Source organism: Stylophora pistillata, chromosome 2 (assembly GCF_964205215.1).
Source record: "Stylophora pistillata chromosome 2, jaStyPist1.2, whole genome shotgun sequence".
Classification (NCBI taxonomy): domain Eukaryota; kingdom Metazoa; phylum Cnidaria; class Anthozoa; order Scleractinia; family Pocilloporidae; genus Stylophora; species Stylophora pistillata.
Window position 1 is genome coordinate 4,534,701 of NC_142520.1, and position 20,548 is coordinate 4,555,248.

At 37.0% G+C, this 20,548-nt stretch overlaps 1 protein-coding gene across 1 annotated transcript; it reads left to right on the forward strand.

Moving 5' to 3' along the window:
* Positions 1 to 17,413: 17,413 nt before the first annotated feature.
* On the forward strand, positions 17,414 to 18,472 carry LOC148736757 (uncharacterized). Its single transcript, XM_088751001.1, has one exon. The coding sequence runs from the start codon at positions 17,466 to 17,468 to the stop codon at positions 18,258 to 18,260; it is 795 nt and encodes a 264-aa protein (XP_088607127.1). The 5' UTR covers positions 17,414 to 17,465; the 3' UTR covers positions 18,261 to 18,472.
* Positions 18,473 to 20,548: the final 2,076 nt, after the last annotated feature.

The following is a 20,548-nucleotide window of genomic DNA, read 5'->3' on the forward strand; positions in this document are numbered from 1 at the left end:
ACGATTCAGCCAGTTTTTCGGGAAGAACTTGATGTAAAACTGCTTTCAACTCTTTTTCTTTCTGCAGAAGAGGGTGAAAGTGCTTAGGTGGACGGCCTCGAGTTTTCGGGCCGTTTGGATCAATCGATGTAAATTTTGATGTATCAGCTATAGATGCTTGACGTAAAAGGCGCAGATATTCCTCTTTATCCATTACTACGGTACCAGAACCTTTGTCAGGCCTTGTGATAACAATGTCATCTCGTTCTTTTAGAAGATTGAGCGCCTTAACAAGAGTTTTAGGTGGATTGGGGCTCTTTCTTTGGATGTAATTCAAAGCAATGGATCGTAGTGTGGACGCAGCTAGCTAGCTTTTATTGCAACGTTGATAGCAAAGAACGGCAACAAGCTGGAGACTCAGGTCTATCGTAAACCTACGAACACGGGCCTTTTACTTCACTTTCAAAGTCACACCGATTTTGCGTAACAAGAAGTGTCTTATCAAAACAATGGTTCATCGTGCAAAGGAATTGTCCTCTACGCATCAAGCATTCGTCGATGAGTGTAGGCATCTAAAATCTATGTTTCATCGCCTTGGTTACTCTAGTTCTTTGGTGAACTTTATTATCGACAAATGTGATTATTCCTCTACACCAGATACTAAGACAAAATCTGTTGAAACTTTAAGAGTCAGTATTCCTTTCAAAGATCAAATCTCAGTGAACATTGCCAAAAGACAAATGCGCGATCTCAGTTCAAAAATTGGCATTGATGTACAACCAGTCTATACCAGTAAGAAACTTGAGCAGGACCTAAAGCTTAAAGAAATCAAGCCACGCATCTTAAATCAGCATAGTGTTGTTTACTGTTTTAAATGTGATTTGTGTGATTCAAATTACGTCGGATATACGACGCGCCATCTGTTTCAACGCATTGCTGATCATCGATACTCTGCCATTGGTCGCCACCTGAGAGATGCCCATGGGAACATTGACTTACTCAATGAGAGCCAGTTTAGAATGCTTAAAAAATGCGGCACGAAATGGGATTGTTTTGTTTATGAAATGTTGTACATAAGAACAATAAGGCCCAATTTAAACACCCAGAGCGATTCCATTAGAGCTAAACTCTTTGTTTAACTTTTAACGTTTTGTAATTTATTCACCGCTTCATTATATATATGCTCGATTTTATTATTTTAGTTTACTTGATAATGACGTTCTGGAAACGTCGAAACGTCGTGTCATGCTTTATAATATTTTATCGCAGTTTTTCATTGTCAAATAATAATAATAATGATAATAATAAAGATCTTCAACGATTGGCGAGTATAATGTGATAAAAATAAATCTTTTATCCTGGTATCATATCTACAAGGATAGGGAAGGGGTGGTGGTGGAGATGAACAAGGACAAGTTGGCAAATATAGACAAACAAGATATTGGATAATTTTCCTCTTCTTCCCCATTCAAAAAGTAAAAAGAAAAGAAAAAAAAAGGAAAATGAATAAACGAAACGAATGACATCATAAAACTGGCATCCACTCAGAAGGTTACCCAATTGTTCTTTCTTACTCACCAATCATTAGTGTAAGGCTGAAAATTTTCCGGAACATTTCGGTTAAAGATCCCTTCGAACATTTTAAATGTGTAATAGGCCTTTACGTGTCTTTAAGATCACAGTGTCGTTTAACGTTTCGATGTGATTAATGTGTTAGTCTTTGTTTAGAGGCTTCTGGTTGATAGATCCAGGCTAAATCTTGCAAGAACAAGCTAGACAGCGGTGACCATGTTCGGCGTGAGTTTTTAACATATCGCCCCTTGAGGTTGTTGGTAATAAATAGACTAGCTGGGTCCGTATTTACTACATTAATCGAGACAATACTAAGAAACGATAAGAATACTTCTTGCGTGCGAAATTGTCATGGAAACCATTGGGCAGCAGCAGGTGGCAGTTGAGTTAACAAAAAAGATTTGCATAAAGCGAACGTGTTAACCCCTTCATTATATAAGAAAACGTACGATTTTTCACTTAAATCCTTCCTAACACCAACATAATAATTTTCAAATTTACTCTTTTCTTAACATGAAGTAACGGATGCAGATCATAAAGTCACGCCGGTATGTTTCAAAATTTTAAATTCACCTGTAAGTTAGGCACGCTATTTTGCTAATTGCTGGTGTTTTTGCGTTAATGACGTCGCCACCGACAGATGATTAACGAATGGGGACTAATACAAAACCATGGGTTGCCATCTCAGTTGGTTCCATCATTAAAAAAATGTGCCGAATTTCTTAGTTTGCATAACTGACATAAGGTTGAGCGCGTTTTACTTTTGAAAAGTGCAGATTTTGGAATGAATATTTATAATGTCTGCCTCTGGCCACGATATATTTTCATTCTTTTTTGTTAGCGATCATACCTGATACATCAAAAAACATTTCACCACAAAAATTTATAAATCAAACACAGGTCATAACTCGTTCTAAAATTATTGAATTGGTGTTTTACGAATATAGACCTCCTTGACAGATTTACATTTAGTTCATCTGATAACTGGTAATGTGTGTTACAATGCTTTGCTATTGCCGAAGGATATTAAAAAATCAACAACAAAAAAAGCAACAACAAACGAAAAACAACAAAACAACAACAACAACAACAAAAAAAAACAACAGCTAAAAAAGCTGCAACAACAAAAAAACACCCAAATAAGGTTTTTTCATTTCATTGAAAATGACAATCATTTAGTCAAGGATAAGACGAAAACGAGAGAGCGAGAAATAAGATGGACTGTCTAATGCGATACCTCTTTTAATAAGGTTATCTAACATCTGCAAAGCCTTCACCATAAATAAACTCATCCGATGGAAACGAAGCACCTTGGCTCCGTGCTTTTAAAGTCGATTCCATAATTTTCATTTGACCAGGAGCGCATGAAGCAGTTTTGAAATATAAAATGGAAATACTTCCCACTTCAATCATACCGAAACATTTCTGCTACTTTACAGGCAAGAAGAGGTCTAACTACTGTTTCCCCTTTTCTGAATCGTCTGTCGAAATCACAGTGTACTATTACTATAGTTTTGAACGAGCAGCAGATATCCTTATGAGGAGAACGACACGCAGTGCTGTTGCAGAGTTCACATCTTTTCTCTGCAATTCATTTTATTAGTAAGCGAAGATGCCAGTTTCGAGGTAATTTATGTAATGAATCAAACAATCAATAGAGATTAAAATAGTAAGGAAGAGGAAAGAAATACGATTCAATTTTTTAGCGTCTTAAAAAATACTTATGAATTATTTAAAATCATTACCTCTACTCGAGGCAGTTGTCATCTCGACGAGTTCCTTACACAAAGTAAGCACCAAATGTTTCTATAGATACTCAGTGTGGTTTCAGCGATTAACGATAAAAGCACCCCTCTGAATTTCATTTGGTAGGTTTGACTGCAACTCATTTTGAATATTGCATACCGTTAACAGAAGAAAATTTAGTAAGAGTACAGGAAAGTTGAAAACTTATGAACAGTAAAATACAGTAGTATTGTAACAAGTAGAGGTTTTAATCACCGAACTAGTGTCACTCCCGACTCCATTGGGAGTCCAAGGTTTTGCCGGTCAAATGACTCTTGGCTGGAATCGCCATGTGCTTGGGTTTGCGGATGTTTTCTTTAGTTTTTTTGTCCATTGAAGAGAGTTTTAAAAAGGGCGTTATTGTTTATTTTCGTTGGCTTAAGCCAACGGTTCGGTGAGTTCTTATTTTCTTTTTTTTCTTTTTGTGGTTCAGGCAGGTATTTGGAGTTTGATGCCTTCTTTGTTTGTACATGATTTTCAGAAAACCTTTCGCTTTCACTCTCACTAACCGAGGCCGTGCGGCTAATTTATGAGCTCGAGTTTTCGACGTTCGTTTGAGATAAATAAAAACAGTACTACGGTCCAACAACTAGGTTTATCTTTCGTTCTTTTTGTCCTAAAGAGAGCTTCGTCAACCTAAACAATAATTTACAAAATAATGATATGAATTTAATAAGGATCGGAGTTAAATAAGTGTTTGCTCGTGTTTCCTTTATGTAACACTCGACCTTAGTTCCTTTAGCCACGTGCTTCACGGTCCAAACTTGTATTTTTGCGGAGTTGTCGATTTCTGTGGACGCTGATTTTGAATTAATTAGCGTTATTCCGCACACGAGAAACATGTTTCTGAGATAGCAAAATTTCACCAACATTTGGTTCGCGGTTTAGTTAAAGACTTATATTTAAACAACGATCTCTTACGTGAAGTAATTACAGCCTCTATTTCAACGAAACGAAAAGAGAGAAACCCTGAGATACGCTTTGTAAACAATCATTACCAAGATGTGTTGAATATCCTGCCAAGTTATATCGCTAATATACAGATTTAGCCAAGCGTAAAAGCGGAGCTCCCAATAAGTGAAGATTTTGCAATAAAATTTCTTTACATATATTACAAATTTTTAGCCAAAAATTAATTCCGTATAGATTAAACCCATTGACACTTACGTGTATCACGTGCCTGTGAAAAGTCAAAATTTTGGAGAAACCAAGAAAGCAAACACAATCCGCAGTAAATTTTTAAAAATCATCTTTTCCAAAAAAACAAGCTCCAGTGAAAGAAGACTAATTAACGAACTTATTTCCGACGAAAAAAGGCGTTAGGGGCACATTACGTTTTAACTCAAAAATCAAGATGAAAGATAAATATTTTCGCATATGTGCAAATATTTCAAACTGGAACATCAAGATGAAAGATAAAATCGATAAATATTTTCGCAGGTGTGCCTATTTCGAACTGCAATATGCGAATTTGTCCGTGAGTGAAAAGATCTCAAGTTTCATGGAATATATCAATTGGAAGCAAAACTAAAATGGCCAAGAAATATTTTGGGACGACATATTTATTCAAAACAGTTTTTGATTTGCTATAAGCGAAAAACGTACGAATTTCTTGTGTGTACAAAGCCCACGCGGTGAAATTCATCATGCTTAGATCGTTGACTTACCCTCAAGGCCAGAAATTGCCCGGCGTTATGTTGGAAGTTCTCTAAAAACCTCGATTTGACGATTTGACACAAAATCTTCTATTAAAGAATACTTTTTGAACACATGGTTACTCGAACATAATATTTACTGGGCCATCGAATCGTCAAATTGTCGCTGGGCCCTGCTTGAAGTCCGAAAGTTCGGTTTTGACTTTATGTCCATAATTCGCATAGTACTGAGAATCGTTGACTCGAGGTCTTATTCTGACACCTATAAGACCTTGATATCCATTCTTCTCCAAGCAGAGTATTCTATAGCATTGTTACCTTAAATTCTGAGTTCTAACTCGATCGCAACTTTGCAGTTTTGAACTTTTTACTTCTCGTAACTTGACTCGTTCAAACTTCTCGTAACTTGACTCGCTCAAACTTCTCGTAACTTGACTCGCTCAAACTTCTCGTAACTTGACTCGTTCAAACTTCTCGTAACTTGACTCGCTCAAACTTCTCGTAACTTGACTCACTCAAACTTCTCGTAACTTGACTCGCTCTGACTTCTTTTTGAATCAGTTACTATCTCTTCTTCCTTTAGCTCACAGTCTGGTGGATTCTTTGCACACCCGTTCCCCAGCAAATAGTTTTCTACCGTGAAGTGGAACGATTTTCCTGAATGAATTTGTCATTTTGATATCAGAAATGATATCGTGCCTAATGTCCGTTACCTCAAGATTTTCCACGCTCTTCGTTCGTAGCTCACAAACTTTCACCTCACTTTCCCATAACCGTGCCCAAAGCCCTCATTATATACGCGAGGTGCGAGAAAAAGGGGAAGAAAACTATTGAATATATAGAAAAAAGGTTAATTACACAAGTAAAGAATGCGAATTACATAATAGATACAAATACCACACACTAGACATATCCTAAGGCCATCCACAGACTAGGGATTTAGTTGTCGACAACTATTTGTGATCGACCATTAACAGTTATCGACAACAAAAAAACGTAGTCTGTGGCGCACGTTGTCGACAACTAAACCGCAAATTATTAGTTGTCGACGGCCTCATTTTTAAGCGTTTTTCTAGTGTGTGAAAACTTTTGTTATAGTTGTCGACTACTTTTAGATCTCCGCGCTATTGTGTTAGCGGCTTTTCCCGCCGGCTTAAAACATGGAGGATTGCAGAAGTAAAATACTTGGTAAAGAAAACATTCTTTTTTACCTTCCTTCTCCACATCCCGTTCTTGGAGGTGGAAACGACACTAACGATGTCATTATTACGGCAGCTTGTCCCCAACAATAAGTTCTGATGCAGGATATTTTATCCAAAACGACTGAAGGCAGATTTGGCGCAAAGTTCGTTCGAGGGACTTTTGGCCAACGTGCGTAGAAACTGGAAGGACGGCGATTTTATCACCAATTTGCGAGTAGACAGGGGTACGTTTCTTGTTATTGTTGAAAAACTGACCCCTTATATTCACCGAGATACGACAAGAATGAGGCAGTCCATTGATGTCGATGAAAGAGTTGCTATGGAGTTATGGCGCTATGGAGCATGTGCAGTAAGCTCTTGGTACCCAACCTCGCCCGTGTCGGCTGCTAAATCCGTATTTGAGCGCCAGTGTGTAGAATCCTTTATCGGACTTATTTAGTTGTCGATAACTTTTAGTGGTCGATTTCAAATGGCTGTCGACAACTAAAATCCCTAGTCTGTGGAGGGCCTAAGAGAGTAAATGGATGCATTACATAATCCTAAGTTAATTATTTTCAAGGCTTTCATGACAAGGTGGCGATGGACAAGCACGCTAGTGTCTATTATAGAAACCGGCGCTATGGCCACAAATCACAGACAATGTACTTACAAACCAACTTAAGGTTTTACTTTAGTTTTAAAAGTTTTTTCGGAGAGTGTGACGATTGGTTGCGCGACTAAACGGAAACTCGTTACGATTTCCTGGTACACGAAGATCTACTTCGAGCGAGCATATACGGACTTCAAGGATGAGACAGCGTTTTGGTTCCAGAGTAAACTTCATTCGTAGAGCACTCTGACATACATCATGTTAGAGTCAAATCTAAACTTTTAATCATCAGGCCCCAGTTGTTCAAAGGGAGGATAACGCTATCCAACGGATAAACCGCTCTCCAGCGGATAAGTGTTACCAAAACGTACTGTGCTATCCACAGGATAGTGATTTTTCCAACCGGGGCCAGAGCTGTACAATGTAGTTGCTTATGAAATAGTTGGTGTGAGGTGCTATTGTTATCTAAATCGACCATTACTGTGACATTGTTTGGGGTAGCTGTGGGAAAACGCTACGAGACCAACTGCAGAAATTGCAGAATAGAGCAGCCCGTGTGTTGACATTCTCTAACTATGATGCTGATGCAACTGAGCTACTCAAGTTTTTAGGGTGGAAAAATCTTGCACGCCAGCAGGAAATCCATAAAGCCACCATGATGTTTAGATGTCTACACGGGCTAGCTCCAAGGTATCTATATTCAAAGTTTACGTGGCGTGACTCTGCTTATGACCTCAGGGACTCTGAAGATAAGCTTAATGTTCCACTACCGCGCACTAATTATTACAGAAAAAGCTTTAGCTACAATGGCGCCACATTATGGAACGGTTTACCACGCGATATAAGGAACACAGAGTATCTGGTGTTATTTAAACGTAAGATCAATGACATTCTTTAAGTCTAACGCACGGCTTTCACCGAAAACAGCTTTAGTATTATAGTATGTAGTTTTAATTTTAAATATCGTAGCGTATGTGATATGTATTTTTACAGGCTGATGAATTGATCGTGTCTAAATAAAGATTACAATACAATACAATACAATACCACGTTCGAGACGTGGAAAGGAATGACAAGGACACATCGAAACCAGTCGCTAGACATTTTAATTTAGCTAATCACTCTAAGCAACATATGGAAATCTGCGATCTTTCCTTACAGTTAGGTAGCACGGAAAGCCGTAAAAATCTCGAACAAAAGCTCGTCTTTCAAACCGACAGTCTAAATCACGGAGGGATCAACGAACGCTTTTCATTCCACTAATTTATTCTTGTTTTTCTCGTTGCCATGTTCCCACTAATAACGTAGCTCCATTCTCTGCCTTTAAAAGCACACACAACCCATAATTCCTCTATTCGTTCCGACGAAGGGCTAACACTCGAAACGTCAGCTTTTGTAATCGTTACGGTGGCCAATTCATCACTTCAACTTTGTCGATATATCCAAATTAAAACAAAAAAAAATATCGTTGAAGCCAGAACAGGCTCTGACCTGCATGACTTGATTTCCCCCCGTTGCATTTATCCTACTCAAGATTTTGCGCGTTAGCAATTTCCCTAATTTTAGAATTTCGCATTCTTCCGATCTTGTATTCGTAGAGAAATTAGATTTTTTCAGCTAATGTAAAGTAGTGTTGCCAGCTCGCATAATGAAGGAAACTGTTTTCCACTTACCAAGATCTTCACCAACATCTATAAGGTCAGGAGTTCTTAGGTGCTGTTGTTTTATAGCCTTCCTCCCTATTAAGTCTTCAAAGATAAACGCAGTAAAAAAGGTATCCTCCAGTTTTTGACTCTCTGAAGAATTTGTGCAGCGGGACCATATACTTTGGATTGAGGAAGTTCATTGGTTTTTCGCATCCTTGATGAAAAGTGGTAAAATTAAGTAGATTAGAAGCTAACTCCAGTTACTCAATTGTTGCTTAATTAAAAGATAAATAGATATAATAACTGGAGTTCGGAGTTCGGGTTTATGGATGTTTCCGTTTGTTGAATTTCAGGAATATTGACATGTTCTGAATACTAGATACGATTGCTATTCAGGACGTTGACTAGATGAAGTAACAGACTAAATATAGCGTTTTCTAATTCATCTTACGGTATCCCCTCACTGTTGTGTTTGTAACCAACCCATTACTAAGCAGTGGAAAAAAAAAACTATAAGTGATGGTCTTATACATTATAATATCTATAAATATTGCATAGTATTTATAATTATTAGTATATTTTTATCATATACCTGTAGCTCCAAATCTTCATGACTTATGATAGTAACAGTAATAATAATAATAATAATAATAATAATTATTATAATAATAATGATAACAACAACAAAAATATCAAAACAAAAACAACAAAAACTCTTCAACAAATTTTACTTGAGAGAAAACAATGTAATTTAAGCTACATCCCAGTTTTTATCATCTACCTCTAAGTTGTCCATTTTCTCCGTTGAATTGGTAATTTCTTCCTTTAACAAAAAGAAAATGGCTTGCATTTTTATGGTTACGCGTCATAGAGCCCTTAATATACATTCCATCGCCCGGGCAACAGAGTAAAACTTATTCAGAAATCAGGAGTCTTATAGACGACTATCTGCCAAATATCTTACCGAAGTGTTATCAGTTGGTTGGCCTGGAGGATATCCATATGCATCTGAAAAAAGAGTAAAATTCCATTTTTTTTGATAAAACTTTTGGCGTTAAATGTTATTTTGACAGGAAAATGTTCTACAATGAAAGAAATTCTTACTTCATCACGGAGAGGTTAAAGAGGTTCGTCTCTTCAGTTGCAAAATGCACATTATTGTCTTTAAGCGTTTGAGCAGTATATAGACTCTGGGCAGAAACGTACATTGCAAGCTATATTAACCCTCAACATAGAATTGCTCGCAGTCTCTACAAAACTGGCATCGCTAAACAGTTCTACTCATGCTAAAGATATTTTTTTTTACTTTTCCAGCACTATGGTAGAATGAAAAAGCATGAAGGAATCTTCAACTCATGCAAGACAAAATGGTCGCGATAATAATGATAAGAGAGGGAGATACGTACTTGTAGCCACGAACTGCAAATTAATGATAAAAAAAAAAAAAAAAAAGATCTGCAATGTATTACTTTAAAAATACAGTGTTTGTTGTTATACGAGCATTTCATCTTATTCTTGCGGGAAGCTTTTCGAAAAGTTGTTGAACAAAGCTTGATCGATGGCCACATTGTATCAAAGGATATATTAATTTCCTGACACCATCCGGAGCAGGAAAATCTCCTAACGCCAAAGGAAATTGGAATGCATTTTATCTTGTGCCATTTATTCACTGAAAGTTCATCTCTGCATTCCTTATCCTCACAGTCGCTTTGCTTCAAAAACGACACATGTTTGCACCCGTCATCTGCAAAAACATCAAAATGAAAGCTCAGCGAGAAGAGGTGAATGAGTAGTTCGAATTCACAGATTTGATAGTATGACCTTTAAGAGGAACGGCTGAGAAAGCGTATTTGAAGTTCGACTGATTCAGTGTAACTTTTGAAAAGACAGTTTGCAAGAATTCCGCTCCCTTTAGATAAGTCAGCATTGATGAGTGTTTTTCAGTATTGCACTGATTCTTGAGACATTAAGGGTGGGAAGGGAAATAATCACTTTCGTATGGCACTGTTCGAATGAAATCAAAATACTGGAGAACCTTTTAATATAACAACTGAGTGAACTATTGATAGATATTTCTTTTTTTAAGTTAGCTGATAAATGAAGTACTTACTTCGTTCTGGTGTTACCCAGCCGCTTTGTATAACTACGGGATAAGAAAGTAAAAAGCAGCTGTCACCTTTAAAGGAAATGATATCAACAACTTGTAGTAATCATTGATTGCTAAAGAACCATCGATGTAGCTTGTAAAGGAATGGGAATTTTGTCTCAGCATAACAAAAATTCAGGATATATAGTTCAACCTACAAATATCTGATGACTACGTGGCGCACAGTTCCGATTCGTAGTAATTCATTTGGTTAGCTTAAATGGTCACAATTTATCTACATATCAACCCATGGCAACTAGATCGAAGAGACTGAAATTTCGGAACTTCATTCAACCATTGCGCGGGATTGAAAGCTTTTTAATGAAATCGATCCTAATTGTCAGCCAGTCCAAGATGGTGCCCAAACCCTGAAATTGCACAGCTTCCAGAAAGAAGCAACACGGATAGTATGCATACTCGTTAAGTGGAACGCAATAAATGTAACAACGATGATAATAATAGTAGTAATAGCTACAATAATGATAGATAAAAATAAGATAAATAGAAAAAAAACATCGGCTTATAAAGCCTGCAGGTAGCAACAGTTAGTGTTAAGAGCAAATGTGGCCAAAAATCGAACATTTTCAAAATATGGTGGCAACAGCCAAAAAATCGATTCGGCTCATATTCTCAAGTTAGGTAGGCCTTATGGTGAAACAAAGCACTGCATACTTCGTTTGCCTGAATATCGATTCATTTTGGAGAAATCGATAACAACTGAAATTCGCCAAAATGCCGCTTTTGGAGCTCAAAATTTCAGACGAATCTGGGAGCGTCGCGCTACGAATTGAAACCACTTGGACCGATAAAAAGTACCAAATCTTGAAAAACAACATCAATACATGTGTTGACGGCAATTCTAGCAATTCTTGATCATTTATTTACACAATCTAGTTGAATTTATCCGACCCTCTTCTAACAAGATTAAACATAGGTCAAAAGTAACCCGTTATTTAACTATGTGCTATACAAAATGATCGACTAAAAATCAGGCTTTTGGAAGGCGAAGTGTGGTACTTTTCGATCTCCAAAGGATTTTTTGGGGAAATGATTCAGTGCAATCTAATCAAATTTTAGAGTTGGATAAAATGAGCTGATTTGACGCTGCCGGCAGTTATTCGAAAATGTACAAATTCACACGCAAACTCATACATCCAGTCTACTGCTTATTTAACATAATATCATCTTACCGTTCATACTGCTGTATCACAAAAGGTAATTTCAGTCCTGAAATTGTTGCATCGCTCCCATACGAAATAACTTGGCAGGATAGTCAACACCTCTTGATAATGACTGTTTACAAAGCGTATCACGGGATTTCTCCATTTCCATTTCGTTGAAAAGGAGGCTGTAATTACTTCACGTAAGAGATCTTCTTTTAAATATAGGTCTTCAAACAAACCGCGAACCAAACGTTCGCGGAATTAATGTTGCTTGTTCAGAAACATGCTACTCGTGTGCGGAATAACGCTAATTCACAAGGGACTTTAAGATAGAGGTTTTTAGGCATTTCCCGCGAACCGCTAACGTCAAGAAGTCACGTGACCAGTGCCTTGCCGTCAGGTTTGCAGTTTCAGGTTCACGTTTGTAAGGCTGGACCACGCTCTAGAGGTAAGTGATTTATCGCAAGGTTTTTTGCCGCCTAAAACATCAAAATACCACGTTTTAGAGGAAATACTACGTTTTAGAACTCTTTCGCTTATTAATTATCGAATTCTTTTTCATAGAAACGTAGTTTTGAAAACAATTTCTCAGTAAAATAGAAGTGAACGACTGAATGAAAACAAACATGGCGGTCGGCTATTTGTTGTTAAAACTGTTTTGCCGGTCTGATTACTTTGAGGGTAAACAAAAGCCAATCTCCGATGATATGTGAATACATGAATGCTTATTTTGTTTCCTTAGCCGTGGCTTTGTTCAGATGGCCAAGTATACAAAGCTGCTTCAAGAAATAAGAAATCGAGATCTTCATTGCTCGGCAACGAACCTTCAGAACTACTCTCGTCCAGCTGCATAATGTCTAGCAGATCTTTGTAGTCTTGCTCAATTTAAAGAGGATCAAAGATTTAGTGTTCTGCTCTCATTAAGTAATAAATAAAATCCAACAAACACATTGATCCACATGTCACCTTCGGGCAGCAGCCATACCACACGCGAATCTTAAGTCCCAAATATGGGCAGACGGCTAACGTGAAACCGCTAATGGCAAACCGCGGTTTGCCGTTTGCAGTTAGATGGCCAAACCTCAATCTTAAGGTCTCTATTCAAAATGAAGTCCACTGAAATCGACAACTCCGCAGAAATACAACATTGGACTGTGAAGCACGTGGCTACATGAACTATGGTCGAGTGCTACATACAGGAAACAGGAGCAAACAATTATTTAACTCCGATCCTTATTGACTTAGATTTTTATTTAGTGAATTATTGTTTCGTTTGATAAAGCTCATTTTAGGACAAAAAGAACGAAAGGTAAACCTAGTTCGGTGATCAAAACCACTGCCTGCTACAATATTACTGTACTTTACTGATGATAAGATTCCAACTTCCATGCACTTACTTAATTTTCTTCGGTTGAGGGTATGTTGTTTTCAAAATGAGTTATAGTCAAACTTTTTTAATGAAATTCAGAGGGGTGCTTTTATCGTTAATCGCTGATACCACACTGAGTATCTATAAACACTTGGGGCTTTGTGTGAGAAGGAACCGGTGGAGGTGAAAATTTCCTTGAATAGAGGTCAGGATTTTAAATGATTTCGCTTATAGCAGCAAATCAAAAACTGTTTTGAATAAATCTGTCCTCCCGAAATATTTTTTGGCCATTTTAGTCTTGCTTCCTAGTGATAGCCTCCATGGAACATGAGATCTCCTCACTCACGGACAAATTCGCATATTCCAGTTTGAAATATGATCCACATGCGAAAATATTTAGCGATTTTTATCTTTCATCTTGATTTTAGAGTTAAAAGGTAAAATGCACCTATTGACGCGTTGTCGTGTTGCTATTTCTATTTTCTTCAATAAATGAAGAAATTTCCTGGTCGTTTAGCTTTTTTTTCTTCGTTCGATTCATCTAATAATCTTGGATCTATATTTGCCGGCCATTCCGACTCTTCTTCGTCAGAAATATAATTCAAATTGTCCGCCATTTCAACCAATTTTTTGCTTGCGCCATGCGAGAAAACCTGTATAACCGGTTCTCTGGAGTACAAAGACCGCGTGATATTTGTACTCATCATTCTCGTTATTTGTTCTCTACGGAGTGTAGTTGGATAATAAATAAATACATCATAACTACATGATTTGATACAATGTTCTAGCAAGCTCGACAGAAGTTCATATAAGCAACTTAGCATGACTCGACTTTCTAGAAATTTCTCGATACTAGTTTACAATCACTATCCACAACAAGTAACTCATTTCGTATGAAGAACTGGTTACAAGTTATATATGTTCCAAATTGGACAGAGTCAAATCGCTGGACTTCAATTCATTCAGTCAGCGCGCGGGACTCAAAGCTTCCGTATGAAATTGAAGCTAGTTGTCAGCGAGTCTAAGATGGCGCCAAAACCCTGATACTGCACATCGTCCAGAGAGAAGCAACACGGGTAGTTTGCGTTCCCACTACTTCGAACACAATAAATATAAAAGCAAAGATGATAGTTGTGGATAAAAAGAGTAAATAATTGGTTGATAAAGCTTACAGTTAACATAGTAAGCAGAAACAGTAAATTTCATATTTATTTAGCGGTGGAACGAGTCATTCGTCTCAGAGATTTACTTTGGAGCTGCCCTGAACTAACGCGAAGCCTATAGTCCCGGTTTGATAAACATGTTTTTAACACTGTTGTCTTAGAAACAAAAAAATTGCCTCTTTTACTCATGAGAATAAACGTAATACCTGAAAGGATATCGAGACTTCCGCTCTCGAGCATGTATCCTAGAATTATAATTCTTTATTCTATCTTTTTCTTGTACCAATCTCTTATATTGAAAAAATAGCATTAAACTGATAACGTGAAAAAAGGCTGAGGTGTCGATGATATAGTTTGCGCAAATTTCAATATTTTATTTACATCCAAGATGTTCGCCGTTTTGCCATTGAATCAGCATTTTTATAATTGCGAAGCTTGACGTATTTAAATAGCGGACTTATCTAAAGCAAAAAACTTCTTGGTTCTTTTCATTGTCATCCAAAATAGGATCTTGTTCCTATTACTTTTTTTTGGCAATAACCGTGTATGAGGAAGTTCTTTTGACCTAAAGCAACGTCAGGCTGTACCTTTCTTTCTTAGATTTAAATTTTGTAGTTGACGTTTTGAATCTCGACCCTAAACATCTGGTTGATGTAGTTCACAGCGCTCTTTTTCAGTGTATTGTTACTCTACTAAGTGAACGAATTTTTTTTCAAATTGTTCGTATGTTGATTTTCTTATCTCTATTAAATATGCACTCTCGCGTTTCAAATTTAAAGGCGATCAGCTGAGTACACCTTAAGGTGATATCAAGATGGCGTTGTATCCTCTTTTAGTATAATTTCAGAGCTGAACAAAGAGTTTCCAGCGATCTGATTGGTTGAGCGGTTCCTTATATGACGCTATATAAACCGCTCCACGCGGTTTATATAAAACGTTAAACTAAAATGTTAATAAATGTTACTAAAATGTTATGATTTTAGAACTTTCCCTGTTGTTCAGCTCTGAAATTATACTAAAAGAGTTATTCGCCTCAGGTTCGGTGAATATTGTCGAATAATTCCCGAGACTTCGTCTCGGGGATTATTCGACGATATTCACCGAACCTGAGGCGAATAATTGTTAAATACAAACTCTTGTATACGCTGATCGCTCTTCAGTTAGAAATAAGTCGCCAAGACAAAGCAAATTTTAATTTTTCTTCTTTGCAGAGGTGTTTCTGATAAACTGTTGCAAGTTCCAGTTGGTAACATTTCCCTTTGTTCATTATCATTAAAAAAAATTGTCATCGGTTTTTCAAATATTTTGACGCTGCCTTTCGCCATGGATTGTTTTTTTAAGGGCATTACTGATCCATAAACACACCAATTTTCTTAGCATATCTGCATATTTAATTTATCTAGTTAAATAAGTTTCAAATTAAGAGTGCGGTTTTAGTAAGTAGTTGAAAAAATCGACAAAAGTATTAAGAAAGTAGAGACCTCTTTGTTAGTTTTTCTTTGACATTCCAACAAATGATTAACAAACTTCAAGTTTTGATAATTTTGTTGAGCGTATGACGTTACTCACCTAGAATGAACGTCGCAGCATGAAATATGCTCGCCGAACCAGATAGCATTTAAATTATCCTTCCTGGTTGCACTCGAAGAAAAGACTCTGTCAATAGGTGAAACTCGTCTCAATTGATCCACTCACAATGAGTCAATAGGATGAAAATATTCATTCACTCGAGGAGCTTGTGATTCATCCAGTTTGTTTTTATCCATACGTCATCCCGGTTATACTTCTGGTTCTCACCTGCTTTACAATTTCCTCGTAGGTACTCGACGATTTAGCGCACAATACATTACTTAACATTTTAAATACGGTATCAGTTACCCATTGAATTATTAATGATTTTTCATTTAAGAGCAGAACGACTTAAGGATGAAGTATCGTGGCAGCAAGATGGTCCCAGAAAAAAGAAAAGCTCCCGAGAAAATGCTCATTAAAATTTAATGGAATAAATAATTGTGACGATAATTATAATCGTAACAATAAAACTTATGTTGATAATATTAGTTTGATTAGAAATTGCCATAAATGCTCCTAAAAGCCATGATAATACATCGTGCTTTACTTTCTCCGAAAAATCGAAAAGCTCAAAATACGACTAGATGGCATCTCGCCCCTCCCGTCCCGTAAAATAATGAAAATTTATGCAACTCCGGAAATCTCGTACACTCTAACGCGATGTAATCCTGATTTTAAATTTTGTGTGCTTGCAGACGGTCCTTCTTTCGTTTTGGAATTATAAATTCATTGTTAGGTGGTTTTTACAAGTCTTAAACAGTTACCCGTTGAAATAAGGTACTTTGTGACTTTTTTTGCAGAGGTAAAATGAAAGTCAACATTAATTTGCTCCGACGAAGGGCTAACGCTCAAAACGTCAGCTTTTGTAATCGTTACGGTGGCCAATTTACCATTCCAATTTTGTTGATATATGCAAATTATTTAATGGCGAGGGTCTGCCACATATAAAGGAGTCTGCCATATATATATATATACACTGAGATCATAAGATATATCGTGTTAAAGCTTTATTCTTATTGTCTAATTCCTCTGATTCTTTTATCTTGGCCCGCTTTGGGCGGTGCCTCCAGCTTCAAAAGAGTTCGAGCTATTTTACTGAAAACGTTCTAAAAATACTGCCTTTTTGCACTTAGGGAATATGGACGAAAAAAAATAAATTTTTACTCCACGAAAAACTGCTAAAAATACGCTTGTTTAATGCCACAAGTCATTCATTTAAATATATTTTTTTTGTTCTTGTGGTTTTGAGGGGGTTTTGAACCCAAAGGAGCAGCTTCTTGTCGATAGACTGTTAGCTATGGGCTTTAATTAATTAAGTAGCCAGATAAGTCAAATAAAAGAGTGATAACCTCCTCACCTGAAACGACTTTCATGAAGTAAACTGCACCAACTGCATGCCAACGTATAAGAAAAGTTTTTCATAATTTCAAGCTTGGGATACATGTACTCTCAATCGTGAGATGATAGTCAACTGGTCAGCGGTGAGTTGGTCAGGACGGACGTTACTTTACGAGCTCCGCTAATCTTAATCAAGTTTGGAAAATTTTTCGTTTGCTCTTGGATAATTTTTCGTTTCTTTTTTTCTCGATCGTTTTTCTTTTTTTGCTTTCTGAGAGATTCAAGAATGCCTGAGTCTGTTGCTAGCCTCAAGAGAGAGAACAGTAAGCTTAAAGATCAACTGTCTGTCATGGCGGATGAGATTGCTAAGATGAAGGAGATGCTGCTGGAGCAGTCAAAAAAACCTGCAGCGACTAATGACGAAGTAGAGCAAAGCCTAGAATTCATGAGTAAAGAATATGATGACTTTGAGCGATTCAGGGTCTCTGCTGGTAAAGAACTTGATCGCTTAGGTGCCATGCTTGATGAGATTGCTGTTGAAGTTAACAGAGTTTCCAGGAGCATCGATGAATTTCAAGAGTACAGTTATCAATATAATGTTAAGATTGTTGGTGTCCCTCAATTGAATCAAGATGAATCCTCGGCCTCTACGAGTGAGCTATGTGATCGTTTATTTAAGGCAATTGGATCCGCTGTATCAATTCATGACATTGACACAGCCCATCGAGTCCCAACAAGAAGCAATGACAATGGCGGCCCGCGGCCAATCATTTGTCGATTTATTAGACGATTGTCAAAAGATGATGTCATGAATCATAAAAGAAATGCAAGTAAAGTTGCCCCATCTGCTGTTGGTTTACCTGACGTTGCCTCCCTTTCCGCTGTTAGAATTTTTGACCATTTAACGCCAAGGATGCAAAAGGTTTTATTTGAAGCTAAGAGGTTCAAGGAGCAGTTTCGCTATCAATATTGCTGGTCGAAGGGATCGCTTGTTTATCTTCGTAAAGATACCACGTCTCGAGCCATCAAGACTAAGGATATCACGGACCTGCACCGATTAACGAATGGACGTGAAGGCTAAGTATTTATGTTGATGTAGAGTTGTTTGTCTGTCTTTAGATAATAAGTATGAGTGTTAGCGAGAAACGTGTTCGTTGTACAATTAAATCTACCCTAAGCGAACTTCCATACGCGAATGTTGATATTATTAGAGCTCATGGACAGTTTAATAACATTCTCAACAGTGACTTACCGACCAAGAAGTACTTAGACAAACTTCATAGTATTTATGATTTAGATTTTGTTTCGTTTAAATACCGAATCAACATTAAATCCCGACAGAAACTTAAGCATGCAACAAATTAGATGTAAACATTTCTCACCCTATAGTTTTTCTATGTTTAAAGAGTCTTTGTTGGAATCAGATAGTCAAGGTCCTTTCTCTATGCTTCATACTAACGTAAGAAGTTTGCGGAAAAACATTGATAATTTTCAAGTCCATCTTTTAGATGAACTTGACTACCAATTCAGTGTAATCGGTATTACAGAAACAAAAATTACAAATTCATCTGGGCTAGATTTCAATGCCTGCATACCAAACTATCAGTTTGAATATGTCCCAACACCTCTATCATGTGGAGGTGTTGGAATGTACATTAACAATTGTTTGAAATATAAGGTTCTGGAGAGAACATCTAAAGACGCTTTTCAGGCTTTATGGATCGAAATTGAATCCCTAAAGAGTAAAAATATCGTTTGTGGAGTGATTTATAGGCAGCATAATGATCCGGAACAATTCCTCCAATATGTTGACTTTACTTTAGAAAAACTTAGCTCCTCTGATAAAGTTGTTTATCTTATGGGCGATTTCAATATTGATCTCCTGAAATCTGAAACTTCCGATTACTCCCAAAATTTTTTGTTATCTTTACAATGTTATTCGTTCTTCCCGGTAATTGATAAACCATCTAGAGTCTACAATAATTCTGCCACACTCATTGATAATATATTTCTGAATAGATTTGATCATAGAATTTCAGGTGGAAATATCGTGTCAGACATTAGTGATCACTACTCCCAATTTTGTTTTATCCACAGTCTTATACCAAAAAATTTTACTGCTAAACACAAAATTCGCGATTATTCCAACTTCTCTGAAGAATGCTTTATTAATGATGTCTCGGATACTGATTGGGATAACTCAATGACATATGGATCTGTAGACAAATGCTTTTCTTCCTTTTACAATAAATTTAACAAGCTCATTAATAAACACGCTCCTCTCAAAATTTTATCTAGGCGCAAAGCTAAACAATTTTCCAAACCGTGGATAACTAAGGGCCTACGTAAATCTATCAAAATAAAGAATAGACTTTTTTACTCAGGAGATAAATCAAAATATAAGCTGTATAGGAATAGAATTGTTAGTCTTTCTCGTCTCAGTAAAAGATTGTATTATGAAGCTTACTTCACTACAAATCTAAGAAATGTTAAAAAAACGTGGGAGGGGATTAATGAACTATTGAACAGACAGCGTAACAAAAAAACAGTATCAGCCCTTCAACGCTCTAACAACTCTGGAGTAACACAAAATCCGTCTGAAATAACCAATATCTTTAATCAGTACTTTGCGTCTATTGGACCGCGGCCTGCACGCAATATATCACCTTCCAGGATAAATTTCCAGGACTACCTTGTCGGCACTAATCACTTTAAGTCTTTCTTTTTTGATCCCGTCGTTCCATCCGAGGTGGACTTGGAAATCTTGGCTATACCCAGTAATAAAGTATATGGCCTATATTCTTGCCCGGTTCATCTTCTAAAATCTGGGCGCCATATCCTTTCTTCACTCTTAGCTGCCATGATGAATAAGTCTATCTCAACGGGTATTTATCCCCATCTTTTGAAGCATGCCAAAGTAATTCCTATCTACAAATCGGGAGACGAAACTGATCCATGTAATTACCGCCCAATTTCCCTCCTTTCTGTCTTCAATCGATTATTTGAGAAATTGATGGCTAAACGTCTTAAATCACATTGCGAAAAAAATGGTATCTTTTTTACTTCTCAATATGGATTTAGAGACAAGTGTTCAACCCAACATGCAATTTTAGATATCTTAAGCAAAATTCAAACTAATATTGATGCAAAGTTATTCTCTTGTGGTATTTTTATTGACCTAAAAAAGGCATTTGATACGGTGGATCACTCAATCTTACTGCACAAATTATATCATTATGGAGTCAGAGGAATAATTAATAACTGGTTCTCTTCGTACTTGTTGAATAGGAACCAGTCGACTCAAATTGGTTCAACCGTATCGAATACAGAAGAGATAGTTTGTGGTGTCCCTCAAGGGTCTGTACTTGG

Bases quoted from the DNA above. Each gene is read 5' to 3' on its own strand.
- LOC148736757 (XM_088751001.1), top strand. From the start codon at position 17,466: ATGCCTGAGTCTGTTGCTAGCCTCAAGAGAGAGAACAGTAAGCTTAAA.